The sequence below is a fragment of the Vipera berus genome (assembly GCF_964194415.1).
Source record: "Vipera berus genome assembly, chromosome: 3".
Lineage (NCBI taxonomy): Eukaryota > Metazoa > Chordata > Lepidosauria > Squamata > Viperidae > Vipera > Vipera berus.
Genome location: NC_138204.1, coordinates 81,053,306 through 81,077,537, shown reverse-complemented (window position 1 = coordinate 81,077,537; position 24,232 = coordinate 81,053,306). Strand labels below are relative to the sequence as shown.

At 37.2% G+C, this 24,232-nt stretch overlaps 1 protein-coding gene across 1 annotated transcript in view; it reads left to right on the top strand.

Annotated features, from left to right (window-relative positions):
- Positions 1-24,232, top strand: part of COL24A1 (collagen type XXIV alpha 1 chain) — a gene marked incomplete at its 5' end in the record, with an annotated part of 153,334 nt that overhangs the window by 86,181 nt on the left and 42,921 nt on the right. Inside the window, 13 exons of the mRNA XM_081325373.1 lie at positions 864-917; positions 1,680-1,733; positions 2,468-2,521; positions 3,337-3,390; positions 4,878-4,931; positions 5,232-5,276; positions 5,367-5,411; positions 10,553-10,606; positions 14,647-14,700; positions 14,957-15,010; positions 16,763-16,816; positions 19,844-19,897; positions 23,235-23,342. Coding sequence (XP_081181499.1) covers positions 864-917; positions 1,680-1,733; positions 2,468-2,521; positions 3,337-3,390; positions 4,878-4,931; positions 5,232-5,276; positions 5,367-5,411; positions 10,553-10,606; positions 14,647-14,700; positions 14,957-15,010; positions 16,763-16,816; positions 19,844-19,897; positions 23,235-23,342 — 738 coding nt within the window. The remainder of the gene's footprint in view (positions 1-863; positions 918-1,679; positions 1,734-2,467; positions 2,522-3,336; positions 3,391-4,877; positions 4,932-5,231; positions 5,277-5,366; positions 5,412-10,552; positions 10,607-14,646; positions 14,701-14,956; positions 15,011-16,762; positions 16,817-19,843; positions 19,898-23,234; positions 23,343-24,232) is intronic.

Sequence of the window (24,232 nt, the reverse complement as noted above, 5' to 3'; positions counted from 1 at the left end):
CACTGACGTGATTTAATACTTGAGGACATCTTACTCATAATAATTATTTAGTGATCAAGCCAGCAGCTTGATCACTAAAGGCAGATCCTCAAATGTACATACCATCAAAAATCTGGTGAATGGGACCTATGCAGTAGCCAAATAGGAAGATAGAAAAGAATGCTTTGAACAGCTTTTGTGTGCAATTATATTGTTCTGAGTTCCAATAATCACGAGAACAGCTTTATAATCTTCAAACAGTAATGCCAATAGACAAGAATCATATAAATGTGCATATCAGTGTAATCAGAGCTGTGTAATTTTAAGGATTCTGTATATACAATGTTCTTCCTAGCTCTTAAGAGTCCTTAAAGGTATTAATTAAGATTTGTAGGCAGGGTTACTAAGATTTTTGGTGACTTTGCAAAAGCAACTTCATTTTTGCATGTAGTTCCTTATATAACTAAGAAGCGGATTATATGGTGTACAATAAATGTGTACATTTTATACAGGTTGCCTAAAAATGTTTTCAGATATTTCATAGAATTTGACTGGACTCTGATGTGCATATGGCCATAGAAATAAATGTAAGCTGCTGAGATTCATTATAAGATCTTTAGTGGTGTAATGGTTAAAGTGTAGTATTGCAGGCAAATTGGCCCACAACCTGAAGTTCAATCCTAACGGGGCTCAACATTGACTTAGTCTTCCACGAAGACCCAGATTGTTGGGGTGTATGCAAATAATGCTTACATTATAAACTGCCCAGGGAGTGCTATAAAGCACTATTGGGGAGAGGGGGTATATAAGCCTAAATGCTATTGCTATAACATTGTCTATAGATGACAGGTTACTGGATTATTTGCTTTTCTTCTGCTCTTTAGGGACCTATTGGCTCATCTGGTGAAATTGGACTATCTGGGGGACCTGGTGAGAAGGTATACTATAAGATGCTAGTTGATAATTAATGCAACAAGAGCAGCACAAGTAATATGTACTATACTGTGCATTACACCTACTGTTCTAAATTTTGTTCAATATGGGATAAGTTTATTTGTCATGAGATTAGATTTTGTAGTTTTTTTACATTAATGTACAAGTAACTGCTGGGTTCTGTAACTGGGGAAAAGAAGTTTAAACCTTGCTTTTTACCATTTCTCTAGTAAAGATAAGTTACTCATTTTCTAATTGGGAGAGATTGCACTACTTGAAATTTTATTTCACATGTAAACATAACAGCATGCTTATTCTCTAAATCTGTATTGGAATTTAATAATGCAAAAGAGTGAAAGTTACTCTATGTTGCTTACAAAAAATGTTACTTAATAGTAAAACTAGCAGGATTTTTTTTAATGGAATGAATATTTTTTCAAGCAGAGGATTGATAGAATCTGTCAGCAAATAATACAACTGGGTTGAAAGTGTCACAGCCTGTTAGCATTCACATTTTTATGACAACTGTTTTCCTTACACCAGTTCACCAACCCCTTAACCTCCTTCCACCTTGTCATCATGTTTATTTATCTAGGTATAGAAGTTATATTTTCATTTTTAAATATATTTAAAAACTGGATATGCAGTTCTACTGTCAAAAATCAAATAACTACATGTATGAACAGTATGTATGTATCTGTGTATGCATGCATGCATGTATTTGTTTATTTACTTTTAAGGCATGTATTTGTTTATTTACTTTTAAGGGAGACAGAGGTAATCCAGGCCCAGTGGGCCCTCCTGGAGAAAAAGGTCTCATGGTAAGGTTTATGTAAAAAACCACTGTCTAATTTTATTTATTTATCTTACATTAACAAAGCCTAAGTAAAAAGTAAGTGCTTAAACAGTTACTGGAAAATTCCTGTTTACCAGATATTTAAGGTCTTTAAGGTAATCCCATTTATGTGTAGAGACATTTGTAAGAAAAATGAGAAGTATCAATTGTAGGCATTGGGTTTAATATTGTTCATTTTTCTTAAAATATACTGAAATTCCACATTATTTTTGAACATAATTTTTTTGCTTATGTTAACTCTCTGCATTAACTATTTTTTAACAATACTATCGGCAAGAGTAGCTCTGGTTGGTCATAATTCACTGTGAAAATCGAGCAGACATTTCTCTCTATTTTGAAGACAAAACTTTGAAGCTGTTCTGTTTGAGGAGGAAAGTACCTGAAAAAAAATAGCTTGAAATAGTGATGGGGATTTTTTAAAATTCCCTAAAACATCATTTGGAACTTAGACCAAAAGCATATTGTTTGACTTGACAGCTATATTTTTACAGAACTAGTATTGCTACTACTTGAATTGACAGAGTGAAATGATTTTTTCCCCATAAAAAATCAAATACATATACAAATGCAAATACAAATAAGTCTCATTTTAAGAAAATTTTCTTCACTAATAAAGTACATAAGAATTCCATACATAGCAATACAAACTGAAACAAACTTAACTATGTATCGGCCATACTATATGTCCTTCTGTTTCAGGGTTACTCAGGTCCACCAGGTGCTTCTGGCGATGTAGGGCCACAGGGACTACCTGTAAGTATAAAATACTATATTTTTGTTCACCTCCACATCAGTCACACCTCCATTAAATTTTAAGCTTAGGTCTATTAATGGGCAGGTTAACTTTAGAGAAAAATTATTCAGCCAAAAGTAGGAAATGTTGGCATGAGTCCAACCTGAGCAAGCTTTTATATCCAGTGAGTTCGAAATAAGACATTTAAACCATGGTTAATTTCTCATTGAAACTGATGAAAATGTGTTCGGCGTAGGGGGGAGTGATTTGCAGTCTTCCCCTACAAGCTGTAAAACTATTCTGGAGGAAGGTAGGACTTTTTGGAACATTATGCATAGCAGCAGCAAAGAGGGGTCATGAATCACTTCTGCTTTTGTGAAATCTCCACATAATTCCCACTGGATCTAGTCCAGTGAATTTGGCCAGATAGCAAATAAGACATGTACCTTTGTGAGCAGATGTGTCTGTTAATTAATCATTTTAAGGCCTATCTGTTAGAAGGTAATCCCATGACTGATATGTTATCTGTTTCAAGTTGCTAATGTAATAATTTGTCTCTCATACAACTTTACTTTTCCATATCTGCAATTATGATGCAATTGATAGAGTATTGGACTAGGGGAGATTAAGTCTTTTAATACTGCTGAGTACCTGAAGGGATTATTTTAGCCTATTTTAGAGAATGTTTTTTTTAAAGGGGGCAATAAGGAGAAAAATGGGTGACAGTTTTCTGGTCTTGAGCTTTTGGGAGGAAAGTTGGTAACAAAATATAATTTGTAAAAATAGGCTTCTGCTCTATGATAAAAAATGTATTTAATTCTTATTTATTACTTAGGGCCCTCCAGGAGCACGAGGACCTCCTGGACCACAGGGTACTAAAGGTCAAAGAGTACGTAGTGTTTATGACCCCTAAAGTACACATTATGTTTGTTTGTTTGTGTATGTGTATGTGTGCGTATGAAAAAGGAAGAAAAAAGTGCAAAGAAAAGAAAGGGAAAAAGGTGGAAACAAGATTTAAGTAAGTGAGTTCTGATCTTCATTACAACAAGTATAAGCAAACTTATCATTTCTTCATTCTAAATGATTTCATACATGGTTCATATCTTCCTATAACTTGTCTCTTATCCATTTACAAATCCATGAGTAAATAACCTTTCTATCCCGATGTCAGCACAAAGAAGTCACAGAATTTTATAAAGATAAGTCTTATTTTAATCCTGATCAAATCAATCAACTTTATATTCCTTTTTTATGCTTCTAACAATCTTAGTCCTTAATTCATTTAGATGTTCTCATAGAAATTGATCTCCCTTCAATTTTTTTTCTTTCTCCTGTCTCAAAGGTTGCTTCAAGTTTTTAACAACCCTCATTTTTAAATTCAGTAAAATTACCCAAATATTCACTTTGTTTATTAGTGGTATTTCCATTTTGACCATCATATATGTCTTACAATCCAGAATTTATTTTCTAGTATTTCTGCATCAGGTGATTCTTGTTTATCCCATTCATCCTGTCAGTCTTCCAAAATATTACCTTTCACACCTTTCATTTCTCCTTTAAATTTTTTGTAAATAATCCATTTATATCAGCAAACATTGCTAATTAAATTATAGCTACTAGTTTCTGACCCCATTCTTTAAAAAATCTCCTGAAATGTCTCTAGACATTATGGCATCATTTTATAGGATGCACAAAAAACAGGCTTGTCTTTTTTCCCCCCTTTCTTCTTTCTCCTGCCTTTAGTTTTTATTCTCCTGTATTCTTTAAAGGAGTGAGAAATAAGAATGAGATTATTTCACTTCCAAATTGATCATTTATGTATGACATATCTCTATTCCCTTACAGAGTTAAGGTATTTAAGGCTGTGGAAAATCAATCCCATTGGGGTGTACTTATTGGAAAAACAAAAGATCTGAGAAATAGCTTGAAGAAATAATTGTGAATTTCTAGAAGCGAATTGCAGTCTAGCAATTTCTAGCCTGAAGGGTAGATCTTAAGGTGATTGTGCCCATGGCTCAAGTAGAAAAATAATGGACAAGAAAAAAGGGGAATAGTAGGGGTTGGCAAAAATTGCAGAGACAGATTTCTCATTTCTTTTGATACAAAGATGGTGACTGGGGATGTTTTCAGATGGACGTTGTTTTTTCTTTATCTCCTACAATTTTTTTTAATCCCCAATGGATTCTGTGAATGTGTGGGGGAAAAAATGTAATAAGTGATAGGAAAAACAATTACTAAATATACTCATTTGAATCCAATTGATTTCTGTGAATTATCATAGCAGATTTTGTGCTAGAATTTTGTCTTAGGAATCCTTGGATGCATAGACATGAACAGTTGCATCATTCCTGACTGTTTTTTGTTTTAATATGTCAGGGACCACGAGGCCAAGATGGTCCTCTGGGAGAGCAAGGGACAGAAGGTATTAAGGTAAACGTGATTTTTTTACCTTTGCCCCAGAAAATGATCCATGGTGCTGTTAGATGCATGAAGTACAGTACCATGTAACCTTTCTGCTGTTTGGAACTCAACTTTTTGTCTTTGTGTTACATCTTATGCCATTTCTTCCTTAGTGTCTTATAGTGTTTTCATTGCATCATCCAGACTAAGATAAAAGCTGAACTCATTGTCAGCTGACAAAAATGTCCATAATTTGGAATTTAGGAGAAAAATTGTTCTATGTTTAAATACAGTGTACATTAAAAGATCCCTTTTGCTTATTTTTCCCAGGGAGAAGCTGGTGACGCCGGGAAAAAAGGCATTCTTGGACTCATTGTACGTGGCAATTTTTAGCATTCATATTTAAGGCATCAATTCTGACGGTATTTTTGAAATAGACACATTGCCTCCTTTGTGTTTGCACAGGGGAAAGCTGGAATTCCTGGAGAAACAGGCAGTCCAGGAGCACCAGTAAGTTCTTCATGCCTAGGGGCATGATTTATTTTTTTATAATTCCATTCTGCTTCTAACATAATACATTGAGTTTATAGCTGAGGTCACCTAACATGAGTTGGGGTCTAAAATACCCTGCAAATAAAAGTAAACCTTGTTTAATGACTGCCGTATTTAGAAACATTTAGTAACAATCCTCGCATTTACAACTTTTGCAGGTCTCTAAGTCATGAAAGCTGAAGATCATGAGCACAGTCATAATTTCATTTCAAAACAACCGATTTGTTTAATGACCAAATTGTCAGTCCCAGTTGTGGTCACTAAATGAAGAGTACCTCTGTTAGAAGCTAGTCTAGTTCTCAGTCAAATAACCATAGGGTTGTTTGGGGCTAAAACTAACTTCCCTGGCCAGGTAGACCATATGAACATTATGTTACACTTTTATTCTGCTAGTGTAAATAAATTTAAAAAATGATGTTTCTAATAAAATTCAAAAGAATTTCTGCAAAAATGTAGGAATTGTATCCGGTCAAGTGTTACAGGTTTTATTGTTTCTCTTTTAATTTAAAATAAATGGAAAACTGGGGAGAAGAGTGAGCATAGCACTTGTTCCTTCCCCATAGCTCCAGGTCCAATTGGAATCACTTTCCTGATCTTTGAAAATAACCACTTTAAGGTATTACAGGGGAGGTGTTTAAAGTATCTACAGGTAGCACCCAAATCAGAATTTAGCTTTGATATAATAATTGGAGTGTCTTTTCTCCCATTGGTTAGTTAAGCTTTGGCAAAGACTAGGAAACAGTGCAGCCCAAAGTCACATTTCCTATCTAAGTTTTAAAATCTATATTAAAAGACATTGGCAATGATGGCAGACATTATTGTTATCAATAATATTTATTTATTTATTTTTTATTTAATTAAATTTTTATACCGCCCTATTCCCGAAGGACTCAGGGCAGTTTACAGGGCAGCATAAAATACAATATAAACATAGTATAAAATTAAAATAGATTAAATTAATTAAGCCCAACAATTAAAACAATATTAAAAGCTAAAACCCCTTCGGTCCAGGCCTGATAGATCAAAAAACCAGGTTTTCAGGTCCCGGCGAAATGAACGCAGATCGGGGGCGGTCCGAAGTTCCACCGGTAAATCATTCCAAAGGGCAGGCGCGCCCACAGAGAATGCCCTCCCCCTGGGGATCACCCGCCGGCACTCCTTAACCGCCGGCACCCTGAGAAGGCCCTCCCTGTGGGAGCGCACAGGACGATGGGAAGTTGATGCCAGCAGCAGGTGTTCCCTTAGATAATCTGGACCCAAGCCATTTAGAGCTTTATAGGTCATTACCAGCACCTTGAATCTCACCCGGAGGGCAACAGGAAGCCAATGCAGCTCACGGAGAAGAGGTGTTACACGGGAGTATCGGGAAACTCCCATAACAACTCGCGCGGCTGCATTCTGCACCAGTTGAAGCCTCCGCGTGGTCCTCAAGGGCAGCCCCATGTAAAGAGCGTTGCAGTAGTCTAGCCGGGAGGTGACGAGCGCATGGGTGACTGTGCGTAGGGCATCTCGGTCCAGATAGGGCCGCAACTGGCGCACCAGACGAAGCTGGGCAAAAGCCCCCCTGGTCACGGCTCCTATATGGTCTTCGAAATTGAGCCGTGAATTGAGCCGAAGTTGCGAGCCCTATCGACGGGAGGTAACATATATGAAGGTATTTATGTAATATAATTTATGAGATCACTGTAGCTATTATACATAGAGGGTAAATTCTCCAAAATAGTTCTTAAATGCAAGGACAATAATGCACTGGCTCAGGTGACATTAATATCTGCATTAGAGAACAGAGAGCTTGTTGAACTGCTTCCTTTGGTTGATGAGATGATAAATTTCCTGTAGTACAACAACTTTTTATTTCTTTTATTTGTAGAAAATAAAACATGTAAAGACAAAATCAGTCAATAACAGTGTAAATTAAATGATTAAACTGAATTTTTCAGTCTTATACAACCATACTTTCGTAAGCAAGCCAAGTTATAGCTATTTTTTAAAAAGTAAAAAGAGATATTTATTTTTATTTTATTACATTTATATACCGCCCTTTCCCGGAGGACTCAGGGCGGTTTACAGGGTAATTAAAAAACCAAGATACAAAAGTTAAAAACAAATTTTTTAAAAAAAATTATATTTGTCCCTGCATAAATAAAACCCCAGTTAAAATTAAGATTAATTCTCAGCCTGGGCCAGAGAGCTCGAAGAGCCAGGTCTTCAGGTCCCGGCGGAATGAACGGAGGTCGGGGGCAGTCCTCAGGTCCACTGGCAGCTGGTTCCAAAGGGCAGGCGCCCCCACTGAGAAGGCCCTATCCCTGGGTGTCGTCCGCCGGCAATCTCTTACCGGTGGCACCCTGAGAAGACCCTCCCTGTGGGAGCGCACTGGACAAAGGGAACTTGACGCCAGCAGCAGGTGTTCCCTCAGATATCCCGGACCCAAGCCATTTAGGGCTTTATAGGTCATCACCAGCACCTTGAATATACAGTATCTCTGAATGATACTAAAGCATTAAATACACCTCAATATTTGATACATGTCCTGAACATACATCTGAAAGTGATCTGTGCTGACCTGTTACTTGTACAGCAATTGCATAAGACACAATTTTTTTTCCTTTACCAGAGAAAAAGTAGCAATAGTGGATTGTACATACTTTTTGAAAGATGGGCTTCAGAACATATAGTAAGGTGTAAGAGCATGTGGGAGCAGATGGAGTCAGGGCTTGGAAGCAGCAACATGAACTTGGAAAAAGACAATAGCTTCATTAACTATTCTTTTGTTACAGCCATATGCATATTCTAGAGAAACCCTTGAAAGGTTTTGCAGTTTTATTGAATTGCGGATACACCACTATGCTACAATCCAAACTATGGCAGTAGAGAGGGATGTTTTTAGTTCTATTTCCATAGAATTTTATGCAAAATTTATTTCAGTCCATACTGCAAACAAGGCAGCATTTGCAATCCAAGAACAAAGTCTTGTATACATATTTCCAAGCAAATCCCTAAAATGAAGTTTATATAGAGTCACTTTGGCATAGTAGTTAAGACATCAGGCTAGAAACCAGGTGACCATGAGTTCTAGTCCTGCCTTAGATATGGAACTGGCTCGGTGAACTTGAGCCAATCTCTTACTCTAACCCTTAGGAAGGAAGCAATGGCAAATGGCCTCTGAAAACCTTGCCAAGAAAACCTAAATTTTCCCAAATTAGACAAAAAAGCTAAAAGCATGCTGCAAAAAGTAAGAAAAAAAGTAAGTCTGTCATAAAAATATCAAATGCCAGCTAGAATAATTTGACAGCATTGAAAAAATAAACGTGTTCTGATTTATTTGAAATACCTGAATGAATGAAAAGGTCTTTGCTTAGTGTCGAAATGTGTTCTGACCCGGGTCCCCAAACACAACAGACGCACCAATAAATCTCCAAGGTCTCTTTTATTCAGGAACGCCAGCAGTTTCACACAGCCGACTGTTAAAATCTTTAGTTGCCTCCAAACAATGGAGCTTGCTCCCTTTTTCCCTGCATGGGCCTCCCAAACACCCAGAGTTAACCTTAGTCTCTCACCATGCTTGCAACAAGAGTCCTTCAGGCAAGTTGGCTCTCTTTCAACATAAGACACATGCACAGGCTTAGAAGGTGCTCCGACTCCTGGCACCACAGGATCCGAGGAAACTCCGGCAAGTTTCCAAATAAGAGTCAGGAGTTCCAACTAGAAGTGCCTGACCGGCAGGGAGACAAATAGTTGTCTGCCACACCTATTCGTCTCCGCCCCTGCCTTTTATCCACAGCTGAGGGTGGGGCTCTGTTAGCAGTGGTGGCTCTTCCGCCCCAAAGACCGGCCCATAGCCTCTCGCTGTTCTCTCCTCAGCCTCTTCCGCACCCGCGCATTGATCACTAGCCCCATGTGATCCTCCTCCCCTGACTCACTTGCCTCAAGGCATGAAGGTCTCAGCCTTTCCACCTGGGGCCCAGGCTCCGCCTCTCTCCCTGACTGCGACAGCTCCATTCCTTCATCCCCATCGGAGCTTTCAGATGGCCCTGACCCTGGGCCCAACACCCACTCCTGTGCTTCCTCCTCTGACTTGGCTGCGGAGTCCTCCGGCTGCTGACAGGCCACAACAAAATGGCATTAAGCAGACATCAGCAGATCTCCCTGGGTCCAGCACTGCAGAGTTGGAACACTACTACTGGGAATGCCTTATATATAATTTGATAGTTTCCTACCATAATTAAAAACACACTCATTTCCTCTACAATGTAGCTAGCCATGCTTCTGGAGGATAGTATTGTACCTACTGTAACCATAGGACATCTTACATGAATCAGTGTTCAAGGACACTAAAAATAATACTTTGAATGTCTGCCATATACAAGAAATGGAACACATGGAATATTTTTTTCAAAGCACATCTTAATGTTGCTAAGCTGTAAAAGTCAGTTGCTTTTTTGTTGTCAGTGGTTTATTTTCTGATTTGTTACATGAAAAGGCAGCTTCAAAAAGTTTGACTATTCTTTTGTTTCCCGTCCCTAAATGACCCTACAGGAAGGCCATCCAGACTATAGCAGTTATTTGTCATTCTTCATATATATTTATAGTATGTCTTCATATAATAGTTTACTTCACAGATAAATAGAGGATTTTATCTTTAGTTTGTATATCTTAATTTTTCAAAGATGATTTAGGATACCGCTCACCAAAACAAAGAATTTACTAATTCATAAATCAGCTAGTCAGTGACCAGCCACAAGTCCTTTTATAGTAGAAACAAAATTATTGGATTCATTCATTCATTCATTCATTCATTCATTCATTCATTCATTCATTTATTTGATTTATATACCGCCCTTCTCCTGGAGGACTCAGGGCGGTGTACAGGGTAATAAAATAAGAATACATTAGATAAATAATTTAAAACCCAAATCCATCAGGCCAGGCCGGCTTGTTCGAATAGATAGGTTTTTAGATCACGCCGGAAGGAGCGAAGGTCGGGGGCCATCCGGAGTTCAGTGTCATTGAAGATGTTTTATGAAATTGCATTTTGGTCAATTTATGAAGTTTTGAGGTAAGATTTAAGTAGCTTTTTGGTTTTGATTTTGTGTTTTTAGGGTTTGCCTGGCCTTCCTGGAAGTACAGGAGATAGAGGTCCTTCGGGTGCACCAGTAAGTTGATTTCATTTCCTTTCATTTGAAATGTGAAATATAATTTCTTGTAAACATGTGCCTTATTCTGTTGTAATTAAAGATATATTAAAGAAGAAGCATTATTTTTAGGCTGAAACTGTGTGGCTCTTTATAAGTCTTTATGTTCTATAGAATAAAGTATTTTTTGTCATTTCTTTAAGATGGAAGATTGTCCTCTTAAACATATCCATGAAAGCCTGAAAAGTTGTTATCTTGAGAGAGGATGCCTTGCATTCACTTTTTAAAAAAATCCTTTTCTGGCCTTTTCTGTTAAGCTTTTACCTCATCGTTTCAGATAGTATTTATAAAGAACCTACATGAGGCATTTTTTTTAATTCCCAAGAGATTATCCAACTGTAGTACATTTATATCAAACATATCCTCTATGCTGCAATTTGACCAGTTCACAAATATACACTCTCCAAGATCAGTTAAGTATTTAATCTAGAGTGTCTCAGGTTTCTTATACTTAGCTGGTGTGATTGTATATTTAATTTAGTCTCAGATAGTTGGTGTAACTTCTTTATTAGATCTTTGAAGCTGAATAGAAAGTAAATTGTTTTTCTGAGTACGTAACCCACCTCCCAGTTAATATAAATACATTTGACTTTCAGTTGATTATTTAAATCAGTATCTTTTCCAAAATAGGCAACTTTAAGATGTATGGACTTCAACTGCCAATTCTGTGAGTTATAGTCCATACATCTTAATGTTGCCAAGTTTGAAAATCACTGATGTAAATTGAGTGACAACTTGCACAACAGTCTTTATGACAAAATAAGCAGTGTTTGAAGCATCTAAATTTCCTAGTCTAGAAAAAAAGGCTATAAATTGTTGGTGGCAGGTGGCAAGTACTGTCTGCTAATTGTTCAAACCAATCTAAGAGAAATTAGAGGACTAACAAAAATGTGCAATTTGTCTCCACTGATTTTTATATAAAAATTCTTGTGTATTACTAATTTTTACCATTGGGAATAGTCAAGGATTGGTCTTTGGCTCATTAGCTTCACAAGAATGCCTGTTGGCAATTATTACACATGATTTTTTTTTGGCTGTAAACATGAAAAAAGCTACTGAAAAAATTTAAAAATGCAAACATATTTCATTATATGTCAGTACTGTAGTATAATTGGGCATCTGTATATTGTATCTGATAATTCAAATAATTTTGTTTGACTGAGCATAATAAATATGTTAAAATAAAAAATCTATTTTTCAAACTTACAGATATAAACCAATACCAGATTCAGAATTCTGTGCCACTTTCATTTGCCCTACTGTGGAATGTTTTATTTTTCTCCATTAAAAATCAAAGAATGTACTGTCAGAATTTATTTAATTCATCCATTAAAACAAAACCAAGATTTGGCCTCTTTCATATGGATTTAACAAAAACTGGTTGAAATTACAGAGCATGAAGCAAAAATAGTATGAAATTTGAAATAAAATCAATACATTAAACTAAAGCAGGAGTCTTCAAACTTGGCCCTTTTATGACTTGTGGACATCAACTCCCAGAATTCCTCAGCTAGCGTGCCTGGCTGAGGAATTCTGGGAGTTGAAGTCCACAAGTCATAAAAGGGCCAAGTTTGAAGACCCCTGAACTAAAGGTAGCCTCCTTTAAATCAAGGTCAGCTCCTGGTGACAACAGAGATGTGTCCATGCCTGCAGTCACCAGTTTTGGGGATACTAAATGCCTTTGTTGTCTTTGCAATTTTTTTAAAAATCCAGACAGTGTCCTAGTACAGGGGTTCACAAACCTCCAGTCCATGGACCGGCACCAGTCCGCAGCATGCCAGCAAGCGGGCCGCACAGACAAGCAAAGCAACATCCTCAGGATGCAGGCAGTATTCAAAACCACACCCCCTCTGGTCTGCGGAAAAACCTTTCTCCATGGCACTGGTCCCTGGTGCCCAAAAGGTTGGGGACCTCTGTCTTAGTATGCCCTGATAGCCCCCAATCCAAGAACCAGCCAAGCCTGAGCCTGCTTAGCTTTTGATCCCAGAGAAGGTCAGGTAGAAATTGGCACCAGCTATCTAGCAGAGTTCCTGATTTTGCTGATATAAGCGGTATCAGAGACAGTGTTGTGGACTCCAAAGCTGGAAATTTCAAGGCACTGCCAGAAACCCCGAGTTTAGTAGACATCAACTTTCATGGTGAGGCTACTCTATCAAATATGATAAGAGGTTTGTTTTTTTTTTGCAATCTCTACACCTTCCATGGGCTTCTGAAAACTTATCTGAGAGCCTTCCCACAAGGCAGTTCTTTTTTTTTATTGAAAAGTTTTAAAATACATTTTTAGAACATATACCCCATCTCCCCCACCCCCCTCCCCTTCCCTCCCTTCCCAACACCCCCCCCCGACTTCCCAGAGCTGAATACAGGGTATTACATCATACAATCTTACTCTAAAATATTCTAATATAATTAGAATACTATAATTACTCTTTAAATCCTATTGCACTTTAACTCTCCTTAGCCATAGAAAAGATAAATAATATATCCTCTAGTTATAATAACTAATAACTATTCATATGCTAAATGATACTTTGTAGTCCCATATTTATTCTGAATATAATCAATCCATCTTCTCCATTCCACTATATATCTTTGTTGCGAGTGATCTTTCACATATGCCGAGATTTTAGCCATTTCTGCCAGGTTCGAAACTTTCAAAGTCCATTCTTCTATAGTAGGCAGATCCTCCTTCTTTCAGTATTGCGCTACCAAAAGTCTTGCAGCTGTTATTAAGTTCAGCATCAATTTAGTTTCTATAGCAGTACAGTCAGTAATAATACCCAACAAAAACAATTGTGGTGAAAATCTTATCTTTTTCTTAAAGATCTTCTGCATGTTCCACCAAATTTTGATCCAAAAAGCTTTAACTTTTTTACAAGTCCACCATACATGATAATACGTTGCACCATCACAACCACATCTCCAACATTTTGGCTGACAATTTGGATACATACATGCTAATTTTTTGGGATTTAAATGCCATCTATAAAACATTTTGTAAAAATTCTCCCTTAAGTTTTGTGCCTGTGTAAATTTAACATTCCTAACCCATATTTTCTCCCAAGTGTCCATTATTATTGGTTCTTGAAAATTCTGGGCCCATTTTATCATACAATCCTTAACCAGTTCCGCTTCTGAGTCAATTTCTATCAATGCATTATATATTCTTCTTATATGCGCTCGACTTTGATTTCTAATTTGCTTTACCAAATTCCCATTTGATATTGAAATGCCAATTTTCTGATCTTCTATCCTTCTGGCCTGTAACTGCCCATACTGAAACCAGGTTTGTACTATTTTTTCTTCTTTTAGAATATTAAAAGACTTCAATTGCCATTCATTCTTTTCCAATCTAAGAATTTCTTTCCCATGAGGCAGTTCTTATCCTTAATTATTTCTTGTACTGTAGAGCAGATGTCCATAAATCCCCAAAGTTATATCCTTTCTATGAATGGTGTAAAGAATGAAGGAAGTTGGCAAGACAAGGTGTGGATGATATAGAATTATGAAATCATCACTGAATGGATACCACCCAATCTGCAGGAGGAGGACAGGAGGAAAGCCTCGAATTTAAACCCTACCTCATAGAGATATGCAGACAGATTGAGTTATGTGAGAGTGGAACTTCCGCATGTATTCAGCTACATTCTTCTCTGTAATACAGTTATGCCATGTCTCTAAACCTGTGCTACGAGCCTGTTACTGAATGTGGAACTACGTGTTTTGAGGGTTCAGATGTAATGTTACGTCAAGTAAGAAGCCTTGAGAAATATTCCATGGCATGATGATTGGACCATTGCAGCAAATCCTCTTTAAGAGTACGGACCGTATTAAATTATTCTACTCTCGGAAGCTAACAGAATCTGGATAAAGGAAATATCCAGCTGTGAGAAAAATGCTTCAAAAAAAACTGGCCAGCTGATGTTATAAGTATAGGTGTAAAAGTGTTTTTTCCCCACAATAAGAATGTAATGCTCACATAATTTTTGTTTGATAACCAGGGACCAAGGGGAGAACAAGGTGAAGCTGGTCCTGTAGGTGAAGCTGGCTTTGAGGTGAGTCCTTTACTTCACCAAATTATACAGCCAAGCAAAACTGACAGATACTGCTTCATATAGAAAGTATAGAGGTCTTTAAAAATCGGATATTGCACCATAGCAGAATAGGATGTTATACCACAAGTATCTCACTAATAATCACACCAATAAGACCTTTTTTAAAAAAGTCTTGTGAAGTTCCTAGTGAGTTTCGTCATATTGGAAAGCATTTAGTGCTGGAGAATGGATAACTTCATTTATGTTTTCAATATAGGGATCACCTGGCCCAGAGGGAGAGCCAGGACCACACGGAGAACCAGGCACAAAGGTGATTGTTGGAGCAATTTTGTTGGGGTGCAGTTTGAAGGATGAGGAAAACAGGCAGTCACTTCTCTACACATACCCTGGGATATTTCGTGTCTATACATGAAATATTATTTCCACTAGAAGCATTCTGTCTGAAACTGGCTATGACATTTTGGTTAAATTGGTCCAACATTCAGCGATGTTGTCATTACTGCATCCTTCATGTATGAATCATGACAAATATTATAAATTATGTGAGCCTATGTACCAGTAGAGGTTTTCCTGAAAAGAAACGAGGCTAATATCCTGTATTAGTACAATTGATATTGTCAGGTGCAAGCAATCAGAGCCAGTCATGAATAGCTATAGTCAGTAACTTTATTACCTACCACCTATGTAACAAGAATCTCATAGATTGCTTGCCTTCTCTGGGAACGACCAGATAAAGCTTCATGTATCCTGGAATTCAAGGGATTCAAGCTTATGCCTCTTAACAGTTGTGCAGTGATTCCAAGCTAGACCCCCACTTGACCCCTCCTTCCAGCTTAGCTCGTAGTTTCCCCACAAAGAGAGAAGTGGGGATGGGGTAGGAAGATGGAATGCGTAATAATAATAAATAACAGAAATACCTTTACTAAACATAATTTCCAGCATACTAAACCTAAGTCCCAGCATCAGAATATACATTTTGAATTGAATTAAATGTTAATTATAATGGAACATGCATTAAGAAACAATCGTAATTTTAGCAAAAGGTTTTATAAACATCAAACAAGGTTCTATTTATATGCATATAGGGGATCTATCCTAAAAGTGAACTGTTGCTCATATCAAACAAACAAACAAACAAAAAAAACCCACCAATCCAGGAAAATTTAAGCCTTTTAAAAAAATATTCCATGGTTAAATTTAGCTATTTTTAATGCAGATCGCAACATGTGGAACCAGGTTACAACATTTTCAAATTCCTATCCTATCCATAGAATAAATAAGGTTATAAAACAGGGATGGGGAAATGGAATCTAAAATAAGGTAGGGGTCATTGGTGCATTGATGATGTTATCTAGTTTGAGTAATGAAGACCAAAGACCCATCATAGGAGTCACACTTAGACAGGTACAGATATACAGGAAGCCTGGTGAAAACAGAAAATATGGATTCAGAGAAGATAAGTCCAAGTCTTTTTTAAATCACACTCATAGCTGCCCACTACTCTAGCTGTCCAAGCTTCTTCTTCCAGTCAACGAATGGAGTGTAGCTAGAGTTAGTCTTTCTGGAATTAGTATAGGCACTCCAAGCTTCACAAGAATGGAAGGAAGGAAGGAAGGATCCAAGTGTTGGTCTTCAGGAACTAGCAAATGTTCTTGTTCCTCTCATTGCTTCATCTCTGCAAACATAGAGTTCAGTCATCAAGGAATACGAAGCCACTATGTAAGCATTCATTTCAACTCTGCTATATTAATTAGTTCATAGGGCTGTGTAAAGAAGCTTCATATTATATCATTATGTGATTGACTAGAATGTGTTTGGCTTAGTTAAGAATATAGTCGGCATTTGTATTTGCAGAAAACTGCATTATTATTCTTGTAATGTCTGCCTTTCTATTTACACTTTATTTATGATGAAAAATATAAAGAGTAATTCATGCTTGAGAAATGAGTTTGTTTTATAAAGAGCAAACTTTAGATATCTATTGTAGCAAACTTAGTGTTTTGCTCTGTTGATCAGAATATGTTGATCACTCGGTGTGATGTATTTCTGTTGCATGTAACAGGGAGATTCTGGACCAGTTGGCAATATTGGAGCACCAGGTGAACAAGGTGTAAGAGTAAGTACTGAAGATTTTTGTTACTAGGGACAAAATTATATTGCGAATGCAAAAGGGCTATGTAAATTAGGAAAGCAGATGAGAGATGAAAAAACGTCTTTGCTAATACCTGGAAAATATCAGCATCACATTTGATTAAAGAAATTTTTAAAGGTATGGAAAGAAAGAATAACAGAGTTGAAAGGGACCTTGGAGGTCTTCTAATCCAACTTCCTGCTCAAGCAGGAGACCCTATACCAGGGGTAGGCAACCTTGGCTCTTTTATGAGTCGTGGACTTCAATTCCCAGAATTCCTGAGCCAGTCATGCTTGACTGGCTCAGGAATTCTGGAAGTTGAAGTCCACGAGTCATAAAAGAGCCAAGGTTGCCTACCCCTGCCCTATACCATTTCAGACAAGTGGCTATCCAATCTCTTTTTTAAAAACTCCAATTGTAAAGCACCCACAACGTCTGGACTCTAGCAATTCCACTCGCTGATTGTTTTCATTGTCAGGAAATTTCTTAGTTCTAGCTTGGTTTTCTCCTTGATTAGTTTCCATCCATTGTTCCTTGTTTTGTCTTCAGGTGCTTTGTGGCAGCCCCTCAAATATTAGAACACTGCTATCCTGTCACCCCTAGCACTTCTTCTCATGAGACAGAATATGTTTTTAATTATGTAACTTAAAGATTTATAAACTTCTATTAATGTAGGATCAAAGAGTTGGACAGGATTCTTTAACTTAGTATTCAAACTAAGTTAAAGTATTCCAGGCTTCTGGCTAACTAACCATGATTTAAACTCATTCATGAAAGGGAGAGGATCACTTTTCTCGTTAATTGGTTCCACTCTTGGACTGCTATTGCTGCTATTTCTCGTAACAATCAATCAAAATCTGCCATCTTGTAACTTCTATTATTTTGTGTCTTTCACTCTGAAACAATAGCACCTAGGTCTGTGATGGATATAAAACGACAATAGATCAAGATAATCTGAATTACAAGAGCTGCAGCATATTTTTTTCTGAAGTAAATTTTTCATGTTGAACATGATAGTCAGTTTCCTGTAGCAGTCTGTAACTTTGTTCTGCATATACATTTGCAATTACTGAGGAAATCACTAGTACTCAAAGAATAGATCACAACTTGAAGTCAAAACACTAATTCAAGCAGTAACCCAGAGGTAGCCTAGGTTTCAGATGGACACTTGGGGTTGGCAGCTATCTTATTTATATTTTTGTAATTTTTTCCTAGCATGCTTATGTATTCCTATACAAAGTCAAATAACAGTTGCCAATTGGAAAATTGTGTTTGCTCATTTGGACGTAATATTAGGAAGAATATTTTATTTTGAAATATGCTATCTGCTCAGAAAATTGGAAAGGTAAGCAAGAGTAGAACAGATCATCCTCCAAGAGGGAGGTCTAGAGAGCACACCAGATGTCTGATAAATTGGTGGCTTCTAAAAAATTACATAACGATAGCAGTGATGCTATGAATGGGTAAGCATCCAATCCCATAGCCATTTCCAAGTTTGTCTAGATTCTAGAACATCTCAAAACTTCAGATTTAAATCCCAAGAGGTTGCAAGCTCATGAATCTTTACTTCAAAATGTTTAGTGTATTAATCTGTTATCTTTTTCAGAAGGACAAAACAATTACATTTTTAGTGAGGACAATATTATGATATTCTAATGTGAACTGAGTTTACGGGTACCACATAACAACTATCCATTGCAAGAATAACAGAAGCCAAATGAGAGATATTGAGTATATCTATATATACTGTATCTATATATGAATATAAGGGACGCGGTGGCTCAGTGGGTTAGGACGCTGAGCTTGTCGATCAGAAGGTCGGCAGTTTGGCAGGTCGAATCCCGAGTGCCATGTAGCAGAGTGAGTGCCTGTTACTCGTCCCAGCTTCTGCCAACCTAGCAGTTCGAAAGCATGTAAAAATGCAAGTAGAAAAATAGGGACCACTACAGTGGGAAGGTAACAGCATTCTGTATGCCTTTGGTGTCTAGTCATGCCGGCCACATGGCCACGGAGACGTCCTCGGACAAGCGCTGGCTCTTCGGCTTTGAAACGGAGATGAGCACCGGCTGCTAGAGTTGGAAACGACTAGCACGCATGTGCGGGGGAACCTTTACCTTTACCTTTATATATGAATATATGAGAGAAAGAGAGAGAGATTTATATTTATAGTCATAGGTTCCATAAAAATATTATCATGTTTCTTATAAAATATACTAAAAACATATAAAATATAAAAGGCTGACATTTATTGTCATAAAAACTAATCCACTCCAGAATGCTAAACTGCTTTAGAAAAGTAAAAGGAATATTCTGCTTGCCAGTGAAGATACTCCCTTTAAAGTCAAATGCATTTAAAAGTGAGACAGTGCTAAAGAAATGCACCATTTATTTAGTGCCTGTTAAGCCCTTCTTTAAAAGTTGATCTTCAAGTTTATCTTCCTGTGCTTCCCTGTACACGCATTCACTCCAATATCAGGAAGCTTAAATCGACATCTCCCTGACATGCGGTGTTCATTCTGGTTATTTGTTCAGTGCAGCTTGTTTTATATCACTTTCAGACAACTTCTTGTTTGTGACAACTGCTGTGTCCTTCAGTATTAAAGCAGAATCACATTTAAATCGAGAATAAAAGTTAATCACAAATCATTTCAAAATGCATGGATTTCAGCATTTCTGTATATTTGGAAGGGCCAGAGGGGCCAAGGTTAAAAAAAAAAGACAAATCTGTGACAATAACAATATCTGCTCTTAGTCTGCAAGTCCTTGTGTACTGGTCCTGTATGTGTTTTCAAGCACCAATGATAAAACTGCTGTATCCGTGACTCTTTTAATCTGATCTATTTGCTGTTTTGTTGAGATAATGTACTCTTGCTTTGGAAGGCCTGGAGGAACGTTGTCCATAGGGTCGCGATGGGTCGGACACAACTTCGCAGCTAACAACAACTCTTGCTTGGGTTTGAATACACAAGATTTTTGGTAGTAACATTTTAATATATTTCTTCTGAAACCTAGGGTATTCGAGGACCACCAGGAGAAGATGGTGTTCAAGGAAAAGATGGATCAAAGGTACTTTTTTAAAAAATCAGAATTTACAGTTACATGAGAAAAATGTTGCATTTTATTATGTGATTCCTAAATTTAAATTATTTTTTTAAAGTCAATGGTTAACAGTTCTGCTGCACTGGCATTGCATGTTCTGAAGTTGGATGATTGCGTAAGAGAAGCTGCATCTGCTAGAAAAAAACAGAGAAGCAAAAGGCACTCGATCTCTTAGTACTAATTCTGCTTAAGAATCCTCATGCTATCCCCCCTCACATTGTGGAATATATTTCAAATACTCTATGGATTTATTGATATTACAGTTCTCATAGAAAGACACTCTCAAATTGAACTCAGTTCCTAGTTGGACCAAAATGCAACCATTTTCTATTCCGCCATAGCGAAGTGATTTGTCACTGTGTTCCTCCAAGATGTTTTTGAACTTCCTAATCTATCTTATGGCCCTGGCATTTCCTAGTGATCTCCCATCCAGCTGATAACTAGACCCAACCCTATTCAGTTTCTGAGCCCAGACTAGTGCTGGAACCTATCATAAAAGATAAAGACGTGTCTTGCTCATACAGGATACCTGGAAGCAAATTAAAGTAAGTTGATGAAAAACTTACATAAAGTAAATTTTGCCTCACTTGGAAACATAGGAAGATATTGTGTACAAATCAAATTATAGTTTCAGTTTTGTTAGCAATTAATAGCATCTCTCCAGGTTTTCAGGCAGAATTTTTCAAGCTCTGAGTTACTAAAGAGAATCATATTTCTTCTAAATGCAAAGTTTGGGTTCTATCATGAGCAACAGTGAGTGTCCAATCATTTCCACTGACAATATCTTCTTATAGTATAGTTCAAAGACTATTCCATGGACTATTCCACTTCGATTTAACTCTATTATTCCACTTTATTGCAAGACAACTGTCAGTTCTGGCTTTTATTCCTTCAATCTAAACTTTATATTCATAAAACACTTGAATCTATGACTTGTGGTTAATAAACCAGAATATAAACAAATTGTGTGCTGGTACACAGCATCATTATCCTCCTTGGTTTCCTTTCTCACAATTCTGAAGCAATAATTTGATTTGTAGACAGTATCTTCCTATGTTTCCAAGTGAGACAGAATACACTTTATGTAAGCTTTTCATAAACTTACTTTAACTTGGTTTTCTTTCTCACATGAGTAGGTAAAAAACTCCACAACTGTTAAACTTTGCAAGTTGCCCACAGATAGAAGTACATGGTTTTTTTATTATTATTAAGATAATGAATCCAGCTTTAAGCTGAACTTTGTTGTTTAGGAAAGGTGAACTATAATCCTTGATGTCTTATGAAACTCACCCATCCTGATTTTTTAGCAGTTTTTATGAAGTGGGAATGAGCAGGCTTTATGCATGAATGGGCTGTTCATGTTCTCCTGAATCTTCTTGTCTTAATTCAAGATGACACCTCTGCCCTAGAGTTTCTATGCAGAGTTCAGGGTTAAAAGACCTCTTTACAGGTGGGAGTAATCCTACAGGTGAATACACAGACAACTGTTCAAGAGACTATTTTCACAGGTACAGGGAAATAAACTTAAGGAAGACTTGTCCCTTATATTATTTATTTATTTTATTTATTAATTCGGTTTATATACTGCCCTGGAGCCTAGATGGACTCCAGAAGATGGTAGAGGACAGGAAGGCCTGGAGGAACATTGTCCATAGGGTCGCAATGGGTCGGACACGACTTCGCAACTAACAACAACAACAACAATACTGCCCTACTCCCAAAGGACTCAGGGCGGTTTGCAAGGCAAAACTTAAAAACAATACAATATAAAATTAAAATAAAATAAAATTAAGTCTAGCCGCAAAAAAATTAAAATCACAATTTAAAAACATTAAAACCCCTCAGTCCAGACCAGATAGCTCAAAGAGCCAGGTTTTTAGGTCCCGGCGAAATGAACGAAGGTCAGGGGCAGTCCGGAGTTCCGTTGGCAGTTGATTCCATAGGGCGAAGCTTGTTACAGCGGTAATGAGTTAAAGCAGTGTTTCTCAACCTCGGCCACTTGAAGATGTGCAGACTTCAACTCCCAGAACTCCCCAGCCAACATTGCTAGCTGGGGAATTCTGGGAGTTGAAGTCGGCACATTTTCAGGTGGCTGAGTTTGAGAAACACTGGCTTAAAGATAACATTCCACAGTAGTGCCCTGTCTTTATTTTGACAGATAATCGACTTCCAGAACCTCTTCTCAAATCCAGACTAGATGGTATTTCCAGAACATAAGATACTTGTTTCCAATAACTCGCCGGATCCCAAAAAAGCGCAAAAAGTCCCCGAAACTCACCTGTTGTAATAACTTTTTTTCCTTGCTCTTCCACCTATTCAAAAGGACAAAAAAAACAGTTTCTCTCTCTTTTTAGTTTATTTAATTGAATGTGATTTTGCTATTACCCAAATCCCACAGAATAATAATTTAAAAAATAGTGGCCTTAAAATAACATTAAAAATTAAATTAAAAGCTGCTTCAAATTACTCTCAGTAGAACCTGCAAGGCCCGGTGTGCTCCACCAGCCAGCAAAAGTTGTGCGCTCCTCTTCTGCCTTGTTTTTGAAAGAAAAGGAAAGGCAGAGCAGCATGTTTCCTTCTCTTGTGCATCCCTTTCAACTTTTATTTTAATTTATCCTCTAGTTTCCTGCAAACTCCCATTACTTGTTTGTATTGCATTTCCATCCCTAACATTATTAAACCTCTGCCACATAAGAGGTACTGGCACTGCAACTATTTCTTCCATAACATTTAGGTCACCTGAGCTGCTTATGTCCAGATAGGCTATTTATTGACAGTTTTGAAGTATGTGGGTTAAAAAGGCTTTTACAATGAAAGGTACAGCAAAACTGAAGTACGTTTTGCAGATATATCTATTGTGTAGTGGGTTCTGGAGAGTAGGAAGGACGCCAGGCCAATGAGTACAGCATAACAGCTCTTTATTAGGTGGAAGTGACCGTACTGGGGAATAGGGGTTACCTGCACTCTTTATATACTGTGTACTGGCCAGGTACACAGCCAACCAATCGGATGGAACCTCTGTTTCCCGCCGAAATTGCTTCCCGCCAAAAGAGTTACAGTTCAACGCCTCCTGGTGGTGACTCTTATACAAATGCTTTAGGTGTTCCTTTAAGCCTAATACATAACAATATCACATGCAAATGACGTTCTTGATGTCATACTTGTTATTCGTACGTGTTAGTCCTTAGCCCTACTCTAGACCTACCTGAAAAAAACATTTTACCAAGCCTTTGTTTGCATAATGTAATGTCCAGTAATTTAATGCCACCCTACTTGATGCTTTTTATTTATATCTGTGCTTTAGGGCAGTTTAGGAGACCCTGGCCTTCCTGGAGAAGAAGGTGAAAAAGGGAACATTGGAATTCCAGGGCTTACTGGCCCTCCAGGTGAACCTGGAATCAGGGGCATGCCAGTAAGTAAACTCAGATATTTTTATAGATTTTACAAAAATATAAACCCAACAGTTCTGAAGAATCTTAGCCTTAATATTTTACCCAATTGTGTCCCAAAGGTTCATAAAATAAAATTACACCGTTAGCTGTGAAATCAACTGTGCTGCTAAATTGATGGCATAATACTTACAGGAATATATCATGCAATACAATCACTGTCAGAGTTGCAGCATTACCTGGAAGAATGAAATTGGAAAAATAAATATCATAATCTGAATAATAGAAAATAAGAAAAGATAATGGGAAAAGATATTTGAAACTTTTTACAATTATGTAAAGGCTACCCTGTTAATACAAATAAAATTGCCTTTAACAGCCTTGAAAGGCATGACTAATATTATGAAACAAATTTCAGATTCCAGTTGAACTCTGTCTTTGGATGGGGTTCTCTCTTCAAACAGCAATGATTAATTTTATTTTCTGGCATAGTAATAAGAACATGGAATAGATTATTTTCGATACTTATATAGGTCATATAAGACTTGAGATATAAAACAGGAGCATTCATTTTGTTATTCCAGTTTTCTTGGTTTTGCATTTTTGATTGAGATGCTATGAATCCATCACATTCAATATAGGCATGGAATGTGATGTAGGCAGGCATATCAAGTGTTAGGCTTCAAAACTTTAAGCAGGGCTTTAAAAGGTTTTAAAGAAATCTTTAAATGATTGTTTTATCATATCTTCTCCAGACAATTTTTTTGGCCTCCACAATAAGGAGTTTCCTTTATGTAAGAAACATTAGCGATTATGTCATCATTGTAGTATGTTACATAACATGATGCCTAAGTACACCTTATGTTTTCTATTATAAAGAAAAAAAAAGTCAGAGTGGTTACAAATAAGGATT